The 19,933-nt window shown below is 34.2% G+C and overlaps 1 protein-coding gene and 1 long non-coding RNA gene across 2 annotated transcripts in view; both read right to left on the reverse strand.

Moving 5' to 3' along the window:
* Window positions 1-19,761, reverse strand: part of LOC133194179 (peroxisomal bifunctional enzyme-like) — a 28,611-nt gene extending 8,850 nt beyond the window's left edge. The window contains exons 1-13 of the mRNA XM_061330184.1: window positions 19,591-19,761; window positions 19,059-19,198; window positions 18,004-18,142; window positions 17,435-17,591; window positions 17,142-17,271; window positions 16,925-16,974; window positions 16,011-16,157; window positions 15,305-15,454; window positions 14,652-14,795; window positions 13,851-13,970; window positions 13,323-13,475; window positions 12,723-12,791; window positions 12,425-12,527 (exon numbers count right to left, since the gene is read on the reverse strand). Coding sequence (XP_061186168.1) covers window positions 12,425-12,527; window positions 12,723-12,791; window positions 13,323-13,475; window positions 13,851-13,970; window positions 14,652-14,795; window positions 15,305-15,454; window positions 16,011-16,157; window positions 16,925-16,974; window positions 17,142-17,271; window positions 17,435-17,591; window positions 18,004-18,142; window positions 19,059-19,198; window positions 19,591-19,730 — 1,642 coding nt within the window. The 5' untranslated portion in view covers window positions 19,731-19,761. The remainder of the gene's footprint in view (window positions 1-12,424; window positions 12,528-12,722; window positions 12,792-13,322; window positions 13,476-13,850; window positions 13,971-14,651; window positions 14,796-15,304; window positions 15,455-16,010; window positions 16,158-16,924; window positions 16,975-17,141; window positions 17,272-17,434; window positions 17,592-18,003; window positions 18,143-19,058; window positions 19,199-19,590) is intronic.
* Window positions 1-19,933, reverse strand: part of LOC133194186 (uncharacterized) — a 161,206-nt gene that overhangs the window by 45,339 nt on the left and 95,934 nt on the right. The gene's annotated exons all lie outside the window — the stretch shown is intronic.

Below are 19,933 nucleotides of genomic sequence, written 5' to 3' on the forward strand. Positions count from 1 at the left end.
CTGGAAGTGAAGATGAAGATCTGGTGCTAGCTTCAAAAATGAGGTACTTGTCTACAAAAGTTAACTCTTTAAAGTCATTTGTCGAAGAAAATTCTCTGGATAAAAGGTCTGTGAACTGGGAAATTGCATCTGATTCTTTTGAATTCCCTAATGTCAGCGAAGAAGAAATCCGAAACTTGACCTGTGGAGTGTATCAACTTAAATTATCTCCAAGTTATATTCAAGAGTATCTGGAGGGGGATGTGGATATCCTGATTCATAGTGAGTCCCATGGGCTGATTAGGGTGAAGCTTCAGAGTCGGCATGTTTCCTCCAAGCAGTATCTTCTTTGGATCCAGTTTACCGAGTCTGAGATAACTGCCTGGTACTGTAGATGTAGAGCTGGTGCCCGTGTAGTTGGAGTCTGTTCTCATGTGGCTTCAGTGATCTGGTACCTTGCTATAAGGAGGCATGACAAGGAAGCCATCTCTGCTGTCCAAGACTGGTCCGAGTTTGTCATCGATGCCACTCTCATTGACGAATCAGATGACAGTGACGACAGTGACATAGAGGAGTAAGAATGTTGATTCTGTCATTTGTCTTATTGTGCACTTTAAGATTATCCTGAAAATATGAATAATCATTATCAAAAGATATACTCATATACATGTATATTGATTTCAAAATTATATAACTGTTCTATATATGTTATTCCAAACAATTACAACTGTCAATATTGAAATAAGTTATATGTTAAAATCAGTAATAAACAAACATTATTGTTTTCAATACAATACATTTAAACTATGTTAAAATAATTTTCTGATTTTAAACAGTGAAAATTCAAGTAACTTAACAAGAATCTTAAATCTTTTTTATTTGAACAAAATGAATAAAAATATAATTATATATATGCAGATTTGTTGTATTCAAGTATATATTCCACTGGACATTTAAGAGTTTCCTCTTGTATATCATTTAATATTGACTATGCATCTGCCTTAATTTCTGAATATAGTGAGTCCAGCTGATAACACATAATTCAGAATTCAGTTTTAGGGTTTACCTTATTGAACAGTGTAAAAGTTATTTGTTGTTGTCAGTTTGAATCTTATTTGACACTGTTAAATCATAATGTTTTACATTCTGTGTTTACTTTTCTTTTTTCTTACTTCATGTTTAAGAGTTTAGAATATGATGCCATGTGTTATGTTTCAATATGAATTCTAAGCCTCCTCTGACATTTTTATTCTTGTCAGATGAACAGTTTATAACAGGGAATTATTTAATCTTAGACTAATTATAAATCCTGGATTTTCATAAAATTTTAAAATCAGGTGTAGTGCCTGAAGACTAACTTAGTTTTGCTTGAAATATCAGTTTTCACTGTAGTAGATACTATCTAAATGGGTAAGTGTGTATATAAGAAGCTAATATAATTGAATTATTGTTTATTTTTATTCATTCATGTTTTTATTGTGTTCCAATTTCATATTTTTATTGTTTATTTTCAGTCATAATTATCATTTCTAGGGTAAATGTCTTTTATGCAGTGTATCTGGTGTTCTACTGTTGTATCTGTAGAAAATGACGCATGCGCAGATGGGGGTTAGTCGATGCCTGGCATCAAAAAACGACTAACCCCCATCTGCGCATGCGTCATTATTTTCTCGCTAAATTCTGCAGTTTTCTGCAGTAAAACGGCGATATTAAAATAATCCATCGAATTTCCGTCATTATATTATGCTACGACTCCACTGTTATCGCAAAACGTTCCTTCCGAGTTGTAGATATCCGTTAAACATTGCCAACAACGCACTGCTTCATAGTCCCCATGAATGGAGACCCGACTGAAGAAATGACTCGCAGCAAACGAAAATACATACCGATGCGTATTCAGCACGACAACTGCAAACACTTACATATGTTTTCACAATCGTAACAACTTTTAAATCCAACGAAACGCCCAGAAAAACGCAGCGATGTAAACACTACCAAATTTACAGCAGCTTCCTTATGCAGACAACCACTACTCGACGTCACAGTTGTAAAATACGACGTCACAGGTACACTGTTTTCCCGAACTTTTCTAATGCAAAATGGCGATTAAGCATTGTACGTAATATAAGGCATACTGTCTTTGTTGTTCAGCACACGTACTTTTAATTGTTTGTAAAAAGTTCTCCTTTAACCAGGTAATTGAATATCACAAGAGGAAAGGAAACTGGAATGTCTTAAGTACAGAAATCGGTCTTTGAAATTTGAAGATCCATGATCCGCCCACTTGTTTCACCTCCAGCTAAGAGGTGCATATTTAGTGTGCAAATCGAGAGTTTTCAAGCCATTGTGACGTCACCCTCAATGATTTGTAACAGATCAGTGAAATCTCACACATGAATCAATAAAAAAAATAATAATAAAGAGTTAAACTGTGGAAAACATTAGTTTGAAGTCTTGTGTACTGTAAACAAATTATTACTGATTAATCAGGTGTAAGGCACAACAATTCTCCAAGGCAGCATTGATATAGTAGTACTTGATGTACATGTAAATATAGATAATCCGTTTATTTGAGATACGCAACCTGCCCCCGAAATAAATTTGTATTGAACCCTTTTATTGATTGATTTGTGTATGAGCAAGAACTAACTAGAAGTGGGTTGACTGGAACGGGAGGGGGGGGGGGTCGACTTCTTATCCTTTATACAGGTCCCTTAGCAAATAGCAAATGGATTTCTCTTAAAAATATCTATAAATCCCCAGCGATTTTATATGATACTGGATAATGACCCCCCTTCTTATATTAAATATTTTTAAAAAAAATTCTAGATACCTACCCCCACCAGGAAAAATGCTCCCGTATACTCGGTGAAATTCGTAATTTTCTCTATTAAAATATCGAAAGTCACACATGCTTTTGTTCACACTTTTTTTATAGAGTCTTATGCAAGCAAAATTAAGATGTAAGAATTTTTAGTGTGTTTCTGTGTGTATTTGTGTGAAAGGGGGGGGGGGTGTAGGGGTTGTTGCGGACATCCTCCCCAACATCCCCTTGAAATCCTCCATTGAGCACAGGTGCAAGAGACATTTCTATAAATATTTACCGTTGGTTCATCCGAGATATATGGATATGAAATCGCTTTTAATAATTTTTAACTAGTCTTTATAGATTATAAGTTCGACTAAAATATTAGCGATATTGTCACTCGCCGAAAAATCGAAGTATATGGAATGACTAAGATATATGTTACTTTCGACGTATTTTAAGTACATGTATGATATCCCCCCAAATAAACTACATGTATTAGTCGCTCCATTCTTTCCCTATAATTTCTAGTAGATCTGTCATTAACGGGGGAAAATTCTTCAAATATACAAATGTAATACATGTAGCACATTTCCATCAAAACTCTTGTGCTACACATATCTATTTAATTATGAATAGCAATATAGAGATATAACATGCTCATCAGTTTTACTAGAACTGTTATACCTGCCAGGCCACCTGTGAAGGAAATGTCACTCAGAATTGCCGAGGAAAAGAAGGGCGGTTGGGGGGGGGGGGGTGTTACCAAACACTGCTCAAGGAAGTGCTGTGCTTTTAGTTCCGTTAAATAACAATTGCTCAGTTTCTATCGTCTAAGAGAGCAGTTCTTCTACATTTAAAACATTCTGAAGTTTAAAACTTTGTTTACGATTTTTGTTTCAGAGAAGCTTATATATATTTATCAAGTGAAAACTCGATCATTAAAAGATACTTTCATAAATCGATTAGTCTGTCAAATGGTCTAGGTGCTGGCCGTGAGTGTTTTACTTTGTTCTTCGCAAGTTAGATTCCTTCAAGAACCATTTTAATATTTATCAAAAACACCATGAGAATATTTTGTCGACCTTTACTGAATAATCCATTCAACAAAAAATAAAAAAAAAGGGGTGGGGTGGGGTACAGTACTTGTATTTCCAGAAGTTGCATGTTAAGTTATTTATTATTATTCTAATAACTGTCATCCTCATCGGAAAGTCTAAAACGAATTAAACAAAAGTAATAGCATAACATGTCTTTGCCTCCTGAATTTTGTAAAGACAAATAATTAAGAGATTACATACACATTTCGTCCTCCTTTGACTCGCGCATCAAGCCTTGGATTTCGATTAAATGAAATATAGTGATACTGTTTTTTGTATATTTTTATCTGATACCATTTTAATTTACTGAGTATGTAAAATTAGAGGTGAAAATCATGTTACAAAAATCTAAGGTAACGTATAACATGTATGTATGCATCTCAATACCTGTACCTGTAATTCCATCTGTATTTAAAACAATAGAAGTGTCTGATGAGACTGAAGCTTTACTGTTTTGTACTTAAGGGCATTAGCAAGGTTCCTGGATATTGTATAGAAGTCTCTTCAGCAGGTTTAATGGTAATAAATTGCCCCCCCCCCCCCCCGAAATAAGTTTTGCAAGTTTTGGTATTTTTCTTTTATTTATTTTCTTTTTTCGGGGAAGGGGGTATGCTTGTCAAAGTTTTTCAGACGTCATCAATTAACCCCCAATTCTTGAAAAACGATGCTTCGTGCCTGGCTTATTCCTCATGATGCCAGCAAATCATTTATGAATTCTTTTGAATGATTTTTTTTTCTTTGTGCAATCCAGATAAAAAGTTTTGAAGTCATGGATTTTGTGGCCACAAACATGAATTAATGCTTTACCCTTTGTCTGTAAGAATTAGCATATAGTTACTTGGACGATCATCCCCCCGTCTCTATCTGCAAAAACTTCAATTGAAATTTGAACTGCTTAATTAAGCTCTTTATTTTTCAAATATTGATGTCGTTTTAAGTGTTGTTACCTTACCTCTCCTGGATTAGCCCAATGTTTGTGTTTATATCGAAGTACTGAATATATGCATTTATTTATTTAAAATAATTTGAAGTGTACTTTGCGTTTTCACCATCGGAAACATTTGAGGAAAATACAGCGAAAATACAACACCATCCAAGTGCAAGTGTATTCATTTTAGGCATTACCGTGATTTTTGGAATATTTAATTTTTTCTTTGTTTATTATGAAAAACACTTAGTTTTCCTTTTGTCGATCCATTATCGCTCCTATAATAGTAAGAACTATATAGATGGGTAGATTTCTGAAAGATGAATGGACGCTAAACAAAAAAAAAAACTTAATTAAAATGTTCTTGCTGCCATTTTGCCAATAACAGTTGGAGAAGGAAACAAAGAAGAAATCGGCAGCAATCTCTCCACGTGGATCATCATACTACCCTGGATCTATGTTACGTGATGATACAATATTAATGATTACTACTGAAATGTGATGTATCAAAAATAAATTATCGTGGTGTCACAACAAATTTTACTACATATTTTCTCTCTTTATGATCGGCCGAAGCAGCGGCCGATCTATTTGTGGTTGTGTTAGAAAATGCACATGGGGAAACGAGACGTTATTTTTCTATTTGTTCAGTAAAATAATTCTTTAATGATAACATGTAAAAAAAAAAAAAAATGATGAGTGAATTATGCGGAAAATTTGCTTTGAAAAATTTCTTTATTGTGTTATTATATTCCATTTTCATTTCTCTTCAGATAATTATTAATTTATGATTATATAAGAAGAGTTAACAATAGGTACTCCCCAACCTGGGAGTGAGTAAGATATGAACGCAAATCGTTATGATTTTCCGGATGATAATTAAGTGGTAAAATATATGATGAATAAAAAAGTTGAAAAGTTGTGCAACAAGCAAATATTGCTTTGAATATGCTACAGTTGCGAATGACACAAGGATAATTCTTCTACATTTTGCACTGCGTCGTGCAGCATAGTCTGCACTGCAGAAATCATCACCGGCATCATCTCAAGGAATTTTTATCATTTATCATTGACTTTATTAAATTGAGGAGTCAATTTTGATGAACAAATGTACTTGAATTTCTATTTCTTAATTTTTTTATTTCTTAATTTTTTATTTATTTAGTTTTTGCGTTGAAGACAGTCTGAAAAAAAAAACAAAACAAAAACGATCCCGCTTTCAGCTTCGAATATCTTGTGCTTTCCTTGGATGCTTAACTGGGAAAGTACTTTTTGAAAATGCTAAATTTTGTTTGCGGCCGATTTGATGCTTTGCATCAATTTTACTTGTTAATTTTTTGTGATCGGTTCGCTGGCGACTACATTACTCTTTTTTTTCCTGGAATACGCATGCTCGACCTAATGGTAGGGCATTCTGGGAATACAACTGTAGATAAATTGTACCATGACAATTCCGTTTCATTATCTTTAAAAGATTTGTTGTTTAACCTGTACATAAATGTACGAAAAGTAACAGTTACTTAGGCCTAATAATGCAAAGACTGAAGATATCAGTTAATTCTAAAATTATGATAAATATCTAGCTTTTCTTAACTACTTTCCGACACGCTCGGATAACAACCTTGGATATGCTTGCCGAGCTTGCCGGAAAGACCCGAGAAGATGCGATTGCTACAAAACAGTACCACACTGGAATATTTTAAACTAAGTGCTCATTGGTTCTACTGATCTCTTACTTTTCAACTCAAAATTTAAATTACAGTAAACTACAGAATGCTTATAACATGACTAATGAGTAATGCCATTGCCGATGTGAAGCCCACTCTGGATTCACTTTTCTGAACTGACCCCCCCCCCCCTCCCCAGTTCACTATGCCTTTTTATTTATAATTAATCGATTCAGCAACTTAAACCAATGGTTCAGATATCTACTTCTGTGTTTTATGATGGCCCCAGCGCTAGGTCAGCTTTCTTTTTAAAGGATAAGCTTGTACATGTAGCTGATTCCATGTCACGGCAAATATAAACAATAATGCTTACATGTACATTATACGACGAACTACTTTATTTGATATTATGCACTGACAGCTTAATTATAAATCTATCATTAGCATTTACTGAGATTTTTGGGGGGCAATTACTTTGAGATGCAATATTTATCATGTTTATGCAGTAAAAAAAATGCTAGTCTCCAAATTCAAAACACCTATTTCGAGGGGGGGGGGGGAACTGCAGGAATTTGCGAGTGCTCGATCTTAATGCTGCAACAAAACGGGGAGACTGCAGGAAGCATTTAAATAAAGATTTACTACAGTGAAAAACTATACTTTGAAACAACCCCCCCCCCCCCTCCCGGCATTTTACTGGTCTGCTTGTCAATAAAAAGAAACATCCGCCGAAACGAGATATTTAAAAATAGCATATTAAAAAAGGTTTATAGTACTACAAGTCGAGCCTGTGAACATCGACCAGGAAAACCATCATCAATGCAGGAACGCTATATGGAGAGACAGAATTTACAGCCCCTTCCCATTCCCTTGTTGTTGAAATATGATGTATAATACATGTAGTATGTTTATTTACCAATCAAGGGCCCTCAGAGGACGAATACAATTATTACAGTAAGATCATATTTAATTAAATAATATTAAAATATCGTAATATGGTAGAATATTAACCATGTTATATCTAACATGTAGGTTTTAATGGAAGATTACAATACCACAAATAAGATAGTCTGAAACTGAGACAAAAATATTGAGAGGGTAGAAAACCACATGAAGCTAAAGAAAATGATAACAATAATAGATTAGCAGCATACTATAATATAATATTTACATTTGCTGTGTTTTTCTACTAAGTCAACTGTGAAATTGATTTGAAAGTCATTTTTGTGTATACATACATGTACTCACGCGTAGAAATATACACGGTGAAACTCGCGCTAAAGTGGCGTCACAATGAGGCTACAGAAACATTAATAAAAATGTAACGATATAGGGCAGTAAGAAATTTAGATATTGAGTATATCAATGGTTCTTTTAAACTTGTAAAATGCACGTAGGACTTGCAGACTTGCACGTAGGCATATTTTTCATGAAGCGCTAGTGATCGAGCTGCGCAATTTATTATCCATAAGGCAAGGCAGCATCCGACATCGATCCGAATGCAAATTACGTCACTTTCGTTTCGCACAGAACTATCTCACTCACCCACAAACACGCAACTCCATTGCGAGGGGATAAAAAATACACACAAAAAGTCGAACAAGAGTAAAAATCTATCACAAAGATGTACTTTTCTACATGGGAAGAAATTCTGTGGATTTTCTCTGGTGTAGCTGTATGTAGACTGAATTCAATCAAAGCGCAATTAACGCTGGCTTACACTTATCTTTACATTATCCGAGACAATGATGTCAGCAGTAAGGATCCAAAACTTTTACAGATTTAAGATTAAAGCTTTAAATTTTATTTTTAGAGAACAACATGACGCCTTTAAATTTTTTTCAGGGGTGGGGGGTAGGCATAATTTCAATATTTTGTGTGCTCAATAATAATTATGATAATACATTTAAATTGAAACATATTATAGAAAATAAACGAGTAACAATAAACAAAGTTAAATAAATAGGAAATTAAAATAAATGTTGGAATTTGTATCTAACCCTTAATTTGATTTTAGAAAGTATAACTATGCCACAGGTTACTAATTTTACTCCATTTCATTGACCACGCAAAGCGCAGCCCCCCCCCCCATATGTCTTAGGATGAGAACGGGGTGGAATGGACTAATTTTAGGGCATAGATAGGAAGGAGAGTATCTGGGGAAAAGAATTAAAATTTAGAATATTGAGAATGTTGCCTTTGAACGTAAGAAGGGTGTAAATAGGCCATGTTTACATTCTCCTCAATGGGCAAGTGAAATATGCAGGGTATGGGGTAACTCGCAGTGTCTTAGAAAGACTTGCACACTGTGGATTCTCCCTAGATTCAGATATATTTTAAGGCTATAATAAAAAAAAAAACCAACTTAATTCCAAGGTGCATCAGACATGCGACTGAAGAAAATATTTAAGTTTTTTTTAGATCCACCTCTCTAAGATTCTGCCATAAATGCATTTTTTTTACTCTTTCTTTTGGAAATACTTCAGAATGCTTTATATCCTTTGGCCTTATATAGTTTTGAGGTCTATTTGATGTTTTGCATCAATTTAACTTGTTCAATTTTTTTTGAGCCAGTACAAATATATATTGATGATGAAAATTTAAAAAAAAAAAAAAAAAAAAATACTCGATCCGTTTTTCGCCAGGGGTGGGGGGTGGGGGGGGGGGTATTCTGTCTAAAAAAAAAAAACCACGTTTGTAAAGTACAAGAAAAGAGGACATAGGGTGGATTAATCTGTTAATCTGACTGGTGTATTTTTATACTATTATTATTATATCTATGACGCAGTATTTTTGTCTGTTCCCCGTCATTGCAAGTTTAAGAGTAATGTCACACAGGCTTGGGAATTTGTTTATAGTACACAAGACTTCAAACTAATGTTTTCCACAGTTTAACTCTTTATTATTATTTTTTTATTGATTCATGTGTGAGATTTCACTGTTCTGTTACAAACTATTGAGGGTGACGTCACAATGGCTTGAAAACTCTCGATTTGCACACTAAATATGCACCTCTTAGCTGGAGGTGAAACAAGTGGGCGGATCATGGATCTTCAAATTTCAAAGACCGATTTCTGTACTTAAGACATTCCAGTTTCCTTTCCTCTTGTGATATTCAGTTACCTGGTTAAAGGAGAACTTTTTACAAACAATTAAAAGTACGTGTGCTGAACAACAAAGACAGTATGCCTTATATTACGTACAATGCTTAATCGCCATTTTGCATTAGAAAAGTTCGGGAAAACAGTGTACCTGTGACGTCGTATTTTACGACTGTGACGTCGAGTAGTGGTTGTCTGCATTAGGAAGCTGCTGTAAATTTGGTAGTGTTTACATCGCTGCGTTTTTCTGGGCGTTTCGTTGGATTTAAAAGTTGTTACGGTTGTGAAAACATATGTAGGTGTTTGCAATTGTCGTGCTGAATACGCACCGGTATGTATTTTCGTTTGCTGCGAGTCATTTCTTCAGTCGGGTCTTCGTTCATGGGGACTATGAAGCCGTGCGTTGTTGGCAATGTTTAACGGATATCTACAACTCGGAAGGAACGTTTTGCGATAACAGTGGAGTCGTAGCATAATATAATGACGGAAATTCGATGGATTATTTTAATATCGCCGTTTTATTGCAGAAAACTGCAGAATTTAGCGAGAAAATAATGACGCATGCGCAGATGGGGGTTAGTCGTTTTTTGATGCCAAGCATCGACTAACCCCCATCTGCGCATGCGTCATTTTCTACAGATACAACAGTAGAACACCAGATACACTGCATAAAAGACATTTACCCTAGAAATGATAATTATGACTGAAAATAAACAATAAAAATATGAAATTGGAACACAATAAAAACATGAATGAATAAAAATAAACAATAATTCAATTATATTAGCTTCTTATATACACACTTACCCATTTAGACAGTATCTACTACAGTGAAGACTGATATTTCAAGCAAAACTAAGTTAGTCTTCAGGCACTACACCTGATTTTAAAATTTTATGAAAATCCAGGATTTATAATTAGTCTAAGATTAAATAATTCCCTGTTTTATGTACTCCAACTGATTCTTCATTCACAAAGCTGTTTAGTAACATGCCTAATGTCTAAGACCTTTGTCAATCATTATCGTTATCTATTTATATTCATTAATCTACTTATTGCCTAATTTGAATGTTACTGTACATGTAACAGTTTAGCAAGTTAAAGACTGTATACAGGTATAAGCATGTATATCATAAGATCTAAGCAGGTGGTACATGTTAACAGTTTAGTTAGTAAGGAGCTACCAGATAAACATGTACATACAATAATAAAGACTCTTTTATATGTATGTTACACAGTTTGTATGTACATTTATGTACAAGAAAAGACTGTAAGCTAAATGAACATGAAAACTAAGCAGGAATAGTTTCGTAGGTACATTAACAGTGTACATGACAAAATGCATAAATTGGCAATATTTACAAGAACTTTTAATTAATAACAGGTATTGTTATTGTTATTACAGTTAGGCTAGTGAAAAATGTATACCAGATGAACAATTACAAATATATGCGAGATGTCAGAACTACTGTTAAATTGTAGTAAGCAGGTACATGTACCTCAAAAAAATCCAAGTCATTTTGAATCCTGGTCTGCTTTGTATAGTGAATACCCTGAATAGAAAGAGTCTTAATTACTTCACTAGGGATTAAAACTGGTTCTGATGTCTCTACACATGTTGCAACTGTTTGTTGAGATAGCATGGCTACGAACAGCTGATTCTACTGAACAGCTGATATGACGGTAAACATGATTTATGACATTTATGACATACTTCTACTGAGCATGGTAATACATACATATATTTTACGAAACATATTAAAAATCCTTTTGGTAACCACGATCAACTGTGTTTGTTTGCTTTTTCAACCTGCACTTTGTGGTTTTTAAAAACAAATAAGGCCTACTTGTAAAACAGTAGACAGCTGGTAGACACATTACATGTGCCGCACATGTGACTTGATTTTAGTCAATTTTTAACAAAAAGTTTGTAGCAGCTTCTGAAGATATTTCAAAAAAAGAAAAGAAAAGAAAACAAGAAAAAGCAACAACAAAGGAATGTTAAACATTACTTACGTAACAAAGGCGATGAACAAGTCCTCTGCAATCTTCCGAGCGGGTTTGTCTGACATCATTCAGAATTGTGTCACAATGGCCGACCGATTTTGAACTATGGTGTGCTGTGTGTGTTATGATTTGTTTCTCTGTAATTTCGTATTTCATTTCATTTTCATAATTTAAAATAAACCACGATTTTTAAATTAAAACTAAAGTTCAATAACACCCTATCTGCAGTTGTCTATAGGTTGACGTCATATAACACAAGTACTTTACATCGCAAATTACGCTTAATCACTCGTTATACTCCTTTAATATAAACTTCAAATTGAGCGTTTTCTCAATAATAAAAACGAAAAATAAGTTTACAATGATGAAAAAAACATATTTAAAAGTCTATAAATTGTGATATATTTCACTTTTGACATTAGGCCGATTTTGACTAAACATGGTCTTTGTTCTTCAGCGAAATTATCCCAAAAAACAGGTTCATATTTTTAGCGATAAATAATTTTAGCAATTTTATAACTTAAGAAAGAAATGTCTTAAGTTAAGATGTCAAGAAAGATATCTATAACAACTAATATGGATTTTTTTTTACTGGTATTTAATTTTAGTGATCTCAAAACCCTCGCTAATAATGCCAAAATTAAATCCTTGCTAAAAATTCTGCTTATACATGTACGGTATATGAAAAAAAAATCTTTTGTACATTGTAAATACATGTATCATGTTTACTTAGAGAGTGAGTGTTTATTTGTATGATCCACTTCACAGACAAATAAAATATACAATATGTGATCATGTTTTGGTGTGTTTCATTATCCAGTGGATAATAAATGTACCTGATAAATCGCGGACCTTGAAGGGCCCCATTGGCATTCCGAAATCTTCATTCACCTGATCTATTTCCTGTGGGCTAGCACCCTCTTCCACCAAAAATAAAGACTGGAAAATCCACGGCACCAGAAACATTATTGACATTAGTTGATAAGTCTACATTTCTGTAATTCTACACAGAGTTTGTCTTTGCCATTTTTTTGGTTTTCATTTATTACTGTAACAACAGAAACAAGGGCCAGTAGAAAAGACAAGTCAATATACCGGTAAGGCATTCCTTGTCAATGAGTAATTTATACAAACCTCAGTGTTAAAGGGGGAATTCATTCTGTTGGCCAAGAAACCATGGCAACTCTTCACCAAAACTGGAACCTGTTTAAATAGAGAATATAATCATGAAACAAACGAAATATTAAAATAAATTTCCAAAATTTTCGATGATTTTTAATATCATCACTTCTGCTATTATATATTTTTAATATCTGGGACTCTAATTTCAGATAATGTTCCAGGATCGAAAGGTTGTGGATTCGAAACCCAGTCATGACTGACCTAAGTTGATTAAAAATAAATAGGAACTGATCCTTCGCCAAGTGCTTGGCAGTTAGAAGTGAAAGTTAATGGTCTTTTGAATGAGACCTTAAAAACCCAGGCACCAGCCAGTTGCAGTGTCACGGCAGGAAATGGCACAATAAAGATTACTCATTGCTCAATGGCCTGTTAGTGCCATGTAAATTAAGGTCTAAAATTGAAGCCCTTCACCAGTATATGGTTCTCTTTAAGAGTGAAAAAATGGGACATAAAACATACAATCAATCAATCAATGACAGATTAATTTCTTGTCCATGTTTTGAATTTTTGGGTGTTTTGGATAAGGAAGAGAGAAGGATGATTTATCTTCACCTTGTTGATGGTTTTCCCCAGCTTCATAACAGTAGCTACAGTGTCCGGTGATGTTTTAGTTCCATATATATTCTCCAGCAGTCTCATGTGATAAGCCGGGGCAAAGAAATGTGTCCCCACGACTTTATCCGGCCGAGAGGTCGCTGTGGATATCTACATGTACAGTATGTTTCACAGTGTAAATATGAAAAGTGTAGTAATTATATATCTTCAAAAATGCTACTAAATGTGTGGGTTTTTTTCTAACTTAAAGCATACCTAATGTGCAATTGAAAAATTGTTATATTTTGTAATCCAGATAACTTGAATATGAAGAGCGAAATAATTAAAAAGATTAAACAAGTCGATGCTAATTTTAAAGTTCAATTTTTCCTGCAAGGTACAAGTAGCATTTCTGATTTCAACTTCCTTGCTCTAGGGCTCAAAGCTTTCCACATGAAAACAATTATTTCGTCAAAAAGAACACCAGTTAAATATAATAAGGTCACAATACATGAGAGGTCAAGGTCAGTGAAGTTCGATACTTACCCTATCAATGTCTATCGTAGATGTGTTGGTACACAGAATGGCTGATGGTTTACAGAGTTTGTCTAACTTGGAGAACACATCTTTCTTTAAATCTAAATTCTCAAACACTGCCTCTATCACCTTTGTATAAAATAGGAGAATCTTCAATGTATATCGTAAATTCATATTGTACAGTTGCCTTTTTAAACAATTAAAATCAAATGTAAACTATTCACATTTATACTAAAGAATAGAAATATATATTTTAGAATATAGACTGATATTTTCTTTTCCACTTTAAATTTTATATCTTACAAATGTGAAAACTTTTCATAAGCCAATTAATTAACATGAGTTGAAGGAAATTTTCATGATTAACTCCATAATTTATTAGCAAATGTTAAAAGCAAAATAAAATCATAAGTGATTGAGCCATTGCTACGTGTACATGGATGAAAATTTAGTTTATTTACAGATACATATAAAATGCAGAGTTAAATTAACCTAAAGAAAAACATCTTAAATAAATCAATACTGAAAAATGTATGTCACATGACATTGTACATGCATGTCACATGACATTGTACATGTATGTCATATGACATTGTACATGTATGTCACATGACATTGTACATGCATTTTCACAGGACACTGTACATGTATATGTATGTCACAGGACATTAATATTTTACTGTGATGATGTATGTCACATGACATTGTACATGTGTATTTTTCATAATTTGAATTTGATATTTCTTAACTCTATGATAAAAAAAATAGTAAAAGTTCTTCACTTTATCATTTAGACTGTGTATGGTTTACCAGGTCTACATCCTTAAGATCACTGTAATTCAGTGTCGGTTTCAGCAAAGTGGATGCCTTTTTAGCCGTTTCCATGGAAACCTTTCCAAGCTTCACACTACCAGACATGATATTCTCTATCAGCTTCACTCCATTGTTCAGAAACTGTAAATCAATTTCATAAGAGTTAAATAATTATTAAAGAGAAGAATAATGAAAATAAATGTATATCCAAGGCTCTGACTCCGGAGCCATAAAATTTAGATAAGCTCACTTTTGTTCTGTCTTAGCTTTCCAAATGAATAAATAATGGAAAAGTGAGACCGAGATCAAAAGTGAGTTCATCTAAGTTTTATGGCCCCTTCGCCTGGAATCATTTAGCACACATACATTGTACCTATAGACATGTGGATAATGTACATTATAATGTTTAAAAAGCAAACAGAGAAAGATGTACAACAAATACTAGTCATGTAAGTGCCTTTGTCAACTCTTAAAACTATTGTATACACATTCCATTTCTCAAAAAAATACAATGAAGGGACACAGTAATGTCAGGAACCTATATATTAACTATACTACTATATTAGTACATGTACTATATAGGTCCCTGATGATATGTTTATTACAGAAAGCACCATTTTTCAAAATACAAGAATCAAGATTATACAGACCTTTTCATTCTGTTCCAGTAGATACACAGGAAGACCTGCACTCAGTAGACAGACGGCTATCCCTGACCCCATTGTACCCGCCCCAATCACAGCTGTACTCCTTACGGGGAGGGGCTTAGCTGTCTTATAACTACCCCCAGGCATCATCCACTGAAATTATAAAGAAATATATTAATTAGGCTAGGTTCATGTATATTTTTGTCAGAAGTTGTTTGATATGAATATAAAAGTGAATATAAATCTTATTCGAATAATGCTAAACTTCATTGAATCACACAACAATATCTGGGATTTTTTTTCTTCCTAAAATAATATGGATATAGCTCTTTCAGCATCTCCTCCTTGTACAGAAGTTCTGCCGAGGCCATAATGCCTGCACACAGGCCTAAACAATAGGAAAATACTGAACTTTGAAGAAAGATCTCTAATGATATTAAGGATGTCTTCTCCTCTGCCAGGAACAACAACTCTTTAAAATCAGTATTAATTCCTTAATATCTGAGATTTGATCATTTATCCTATTTTATATGCTTAACAATAAAATGATGAACTATGAAGAAATAGCATATGGGTAAATATGTTACTTTGTAAATTCTGTGACATTTTTTTTGTATACATTTTCAATTACTTAACTGCCGATTTCCAGAACCTGAGGATCACACTTCCTTAACGCAGTAAAATGAAGCTTTCCTGTATATTGTCTTACCCTGGACACAGCTCTCTCGGCAAAGAAAGCGTACTGTTGGGCCCTGGCCTGCCCCGAGCCTTGTAGCTGTATAAAGAGCTCCCTCTCTAACTTCATTCCCTCCTCATATGGAAGTTCTGCCGAGGCCCTCACTGCCTGTACACAGGCCTAAACAATAGGAAAAAAACTGTCTCATTGACAATTTATATCAAGGGTATATTAATAGAATCATTCATTACTACGAGTGTGGGATAGTGAAATTCCACCAAGGGGACAAGATTCACGGTCTAGGACGAGGCTTTGCCGAGTCCTAGACCGTGAATCTTGGCCCCGAGGTGGAATTTCACTATTCCCACACAAGTATGTAATGAATGATTATTTTTCTCGCATTATTTTATCTAAAATAACGGCCTGTCAATGACGTCGCCATGATAGGGCTAAAAATATATTCTTTTAATTTTCCATCTAATTAAAAATCTAAATACACCATCGGAGAGGTAAACTGATAAAATGAATTTCAATCCATGTAAATTAATTAGATAGATAAAAACTGGGAATAAAAAACTTATCTATCCGATAGCGTACACATTCATTCACGAAAATCTAAAAATAGTGCCATTTTAAAAGTGAAAATACGACAATATTTTGAATGCAAATAAGTTTATCTTAATAAGTTAAATGACAACATTTTAAGTATATGTAATATTTTTTAACATTGTTACAATTTCTTTATATAAAGACGGAATGTTTACGTTATCGTTTGCGGCGTAGTAATACACAGTGTAAGACAGAAAAATCTCACACTGCTGTCTCACACCGGACAAGTCAATCTTACACTGGTGATTATGCGAGAAATGTATATCTCAAAATATCGGATAACATTTTATAAACATAGTTTAAGTAAGGATGTTGTCTCTTAGTATTAAATGTTTTACCACTGGGGCTTCATATCCTTTGTATTTTTTCTTGACTTGAGCCATGGCCACTGCAAAAGAACATATTCCAATTAAAACAATGTATTTGTATTAATTATTTGGCACTTTACCTGCCATACAGATTTCATTTCAAACATTGCAGACAAAACAATAATTTGATACTTTTTATAATGGATTTAAATCTCCTCCATTGCTAATGAATTCTGATTTAACTTACCTGAAGTGTATTCCTCCACTTTGTCAGCATTGGGCACCATCTTAAACCTCAGACATCTGTCCTTGAAGGGACGACCTTGAACTGATTGACTATACTTTAATGCTGCCTTCATTAAATCTCCTGTCACAATCTAAAAATAGAAAACTATCACAGTTTTAGTGATTCACTCTCAAACAACATTCAAACCTTGCATTTATTTAATGAATTTTGAATTTCTGCTTGGTATTAACATGTGAATATAGGAAAATTAAGATGTTTTTGTTCAGAAAATGTAAAATTCAATTTATTTATACTTCATCAATGATCCCGTACTCCTTGGCTTTTTTAATAGGAACATGGCGACCTGAGGAAATCATATCCATAGCAACAGGTAACCCCGTCAGCCTTGACAACCTTTGGGTTCCCCCTGCCCCTGGTAAAAGCCCAAGTGCTACCTCTGGGAATCCTACTCTGAAAGGAATTATTGGAAAATATTTTACAAATATTTTTATCTTCAGATGAATTTACTTTACTGTTGACCTCAGAATTGCCTAAATGATCTTGGGTAAAGTCATATTGTTCCTTAAGTGCAATGTTTCTGTCAATTAAACTCTTCAAAACTTTCTCATTTAAAAAATTATAACACTGACATGAATTTTATACATCAGAGTTCTCTGTCAGTAACTTTGGACATACAGGTAAGAATAGTGCAGATAGAATGACATACCGTACATGTATACACAAGACTAATTTGATCCCTTTCTGAACAAAAAGCAAGAGGCCCATAGGCCACGATGCTCACTTGAGTCACCTTGGCCCTACAGGTCTTAAAAAAATCCTATATTTGCTAGGGCTACAATAAAAGAAAAATAGAATCACTGACCTTGCAGAGGGTACAGCTATACGGTAATGTGAGAAGAGAGCTACTTCCAGCCCACCCCCCAAACAGGTACCATGAATGGCTGCCACCACAGGTTTAGGGGATGCCTCAATCACTATTCCTACATCTGTCAACCAGGGCTCTGTATAAAAAAAAGGGACAAAATGCTGATAACTGCTACACATCCTGGTGGCATATTATTAGTTATGTAGACACTTAGAGAGGTAATACAGAAATATATGGGGTCCTTGAAAAATGCATACATGTGTATTGGGCAAGGTGTAAGTGGAGCCCAATATGCATTTTTTAAAGGACCCCATATATTTCCGTATTACCCCTCTAAGCGTCTAATAATGAATTTATCCTGTCAAAGATTTTTTAATCAAGTTCATTTTCTCTCAATTAAGCAAACCGTTCCATAACAATTGTGACGTAGTTTGATGCTTATGTAATGTCAGTTATTAGGCTCCGTGCGTGTTCAAATGAAAACAACATACTGAATATGATCTGGATAGTATGGCACGTGGAGGGGGCATATTGATTTGATACATGGTGGGTAGGTCACATGGAAGGGGCATATTAACAATATAATGTCGGTAGGCAGCGTAATACAGTATTCTTCTCAACCAATGAAATTTCAAGATTTTTATCAGAGGCAGGATAATGTTTAATTCCCTGAGGTTAGTATGAGTTCTCTAGCTTCTGCTACAACTTAGCTACAACATATACATGTACAGCAAAGAGGCTAATGATATCACATGATGATTACAGAAAATGATGAAGTTAAAATATACTGAATATATTTACAATGCAGTCTCATTTTCCGACTAAGCTGATTTCATTCTACACTTCATGCTCACAACTAGGTATAAATGTGCAACAGACCAGACCAGGATTTGCACCCAGGACCCCTGAATCAGGGTGCTTTACCAACTGAGCTACTGAGCTATCTGGCCAGTGGCGATCAAACCGGCAGGACCATCATACAAGTATATCTATAACTTTATAGATACAACAGTTCCTCTATTCATAAAGATAATATTGATACTTTTTGATACCTTTACTTGGTTTGCCAAATTCCCTGATGTCAGCACCAGCTGGAAATGTCTGGCCTTTACCAATAATGACCACAGATCGGACATTTCTGTCTCTGGATGCTCGCTCCACTCCCGTCTTCAAACCAAGCCGAACACCATGGCTACAAATATTCAAAAGTATCATACTCCAGTTGTCAGAACTTTGAATATTTGATCCTTTACTTTACACATGTTAGAAGATTTTACCAGGGACCTATAATAACTAGTAGTATACCACATGTAGTATAAATGTTCCTGATTATACTAATTTTTAATTAAAATAAATTATTTCAAGCAATGTTTAACAATAGTAAATGTTCATAATGTTTAGGAATTGAAAAGAGGCGGGGGAAGGGGGGGGGGCAATTTTCATTGAATGCAAGACGCTGCAGCAATGCAGTAATTACAATTAGGCCTATATCTGAATTTTTATCAATAGGTCGATTATTCATTTGATCTGCCACATCCATATTGAAAACCACAGTGTATTTTGATCATCATATATTTTACTTACCTAAGTGCGTTGACAGGTGGATTGTTCACTTCTAAGACAGCCACCGACCCCTGAACGCTGTAACCCACCGACATGTTGGCGTTGGAGGTACTCAGAAAACGTCCTAGATAACGCCGAAACTCACTGTGGACTTTCAGCATAGGTCTATTTTCTGACCCATAGTTTACATTTAGTTTCGTATTTTGAAAATATTTATTCACATTTTTATGTTTTTTGTAAAACAACTTGGAATTGCGATTTTTATTTTTTAAACCCAAATTACAAAAAAATCATCTTATTTAGGAGAATTTCTTTCTCATCTATGGGGAAAAAATAAATCGAAACTATTGTTAAACTTACTATC

Source organism: Saccostrea echinata, unplaced genomic scaffold, assembly GCF_033153115.1.
Source record: "Saccostrea echinata isolate AGI-Se365-2 ecotype Australia unplaced genomic scaffold, CSIRO_AGI_Sech_v1 ptg000028l, whole genome shotgun sequence".
NCBI classification, from domain to species: Eukaryota; Metazoa; Mollusca; class Bivalvia; order Ostreida; family Ostreidae; genus Saccostrea; species Saccostrea echinata.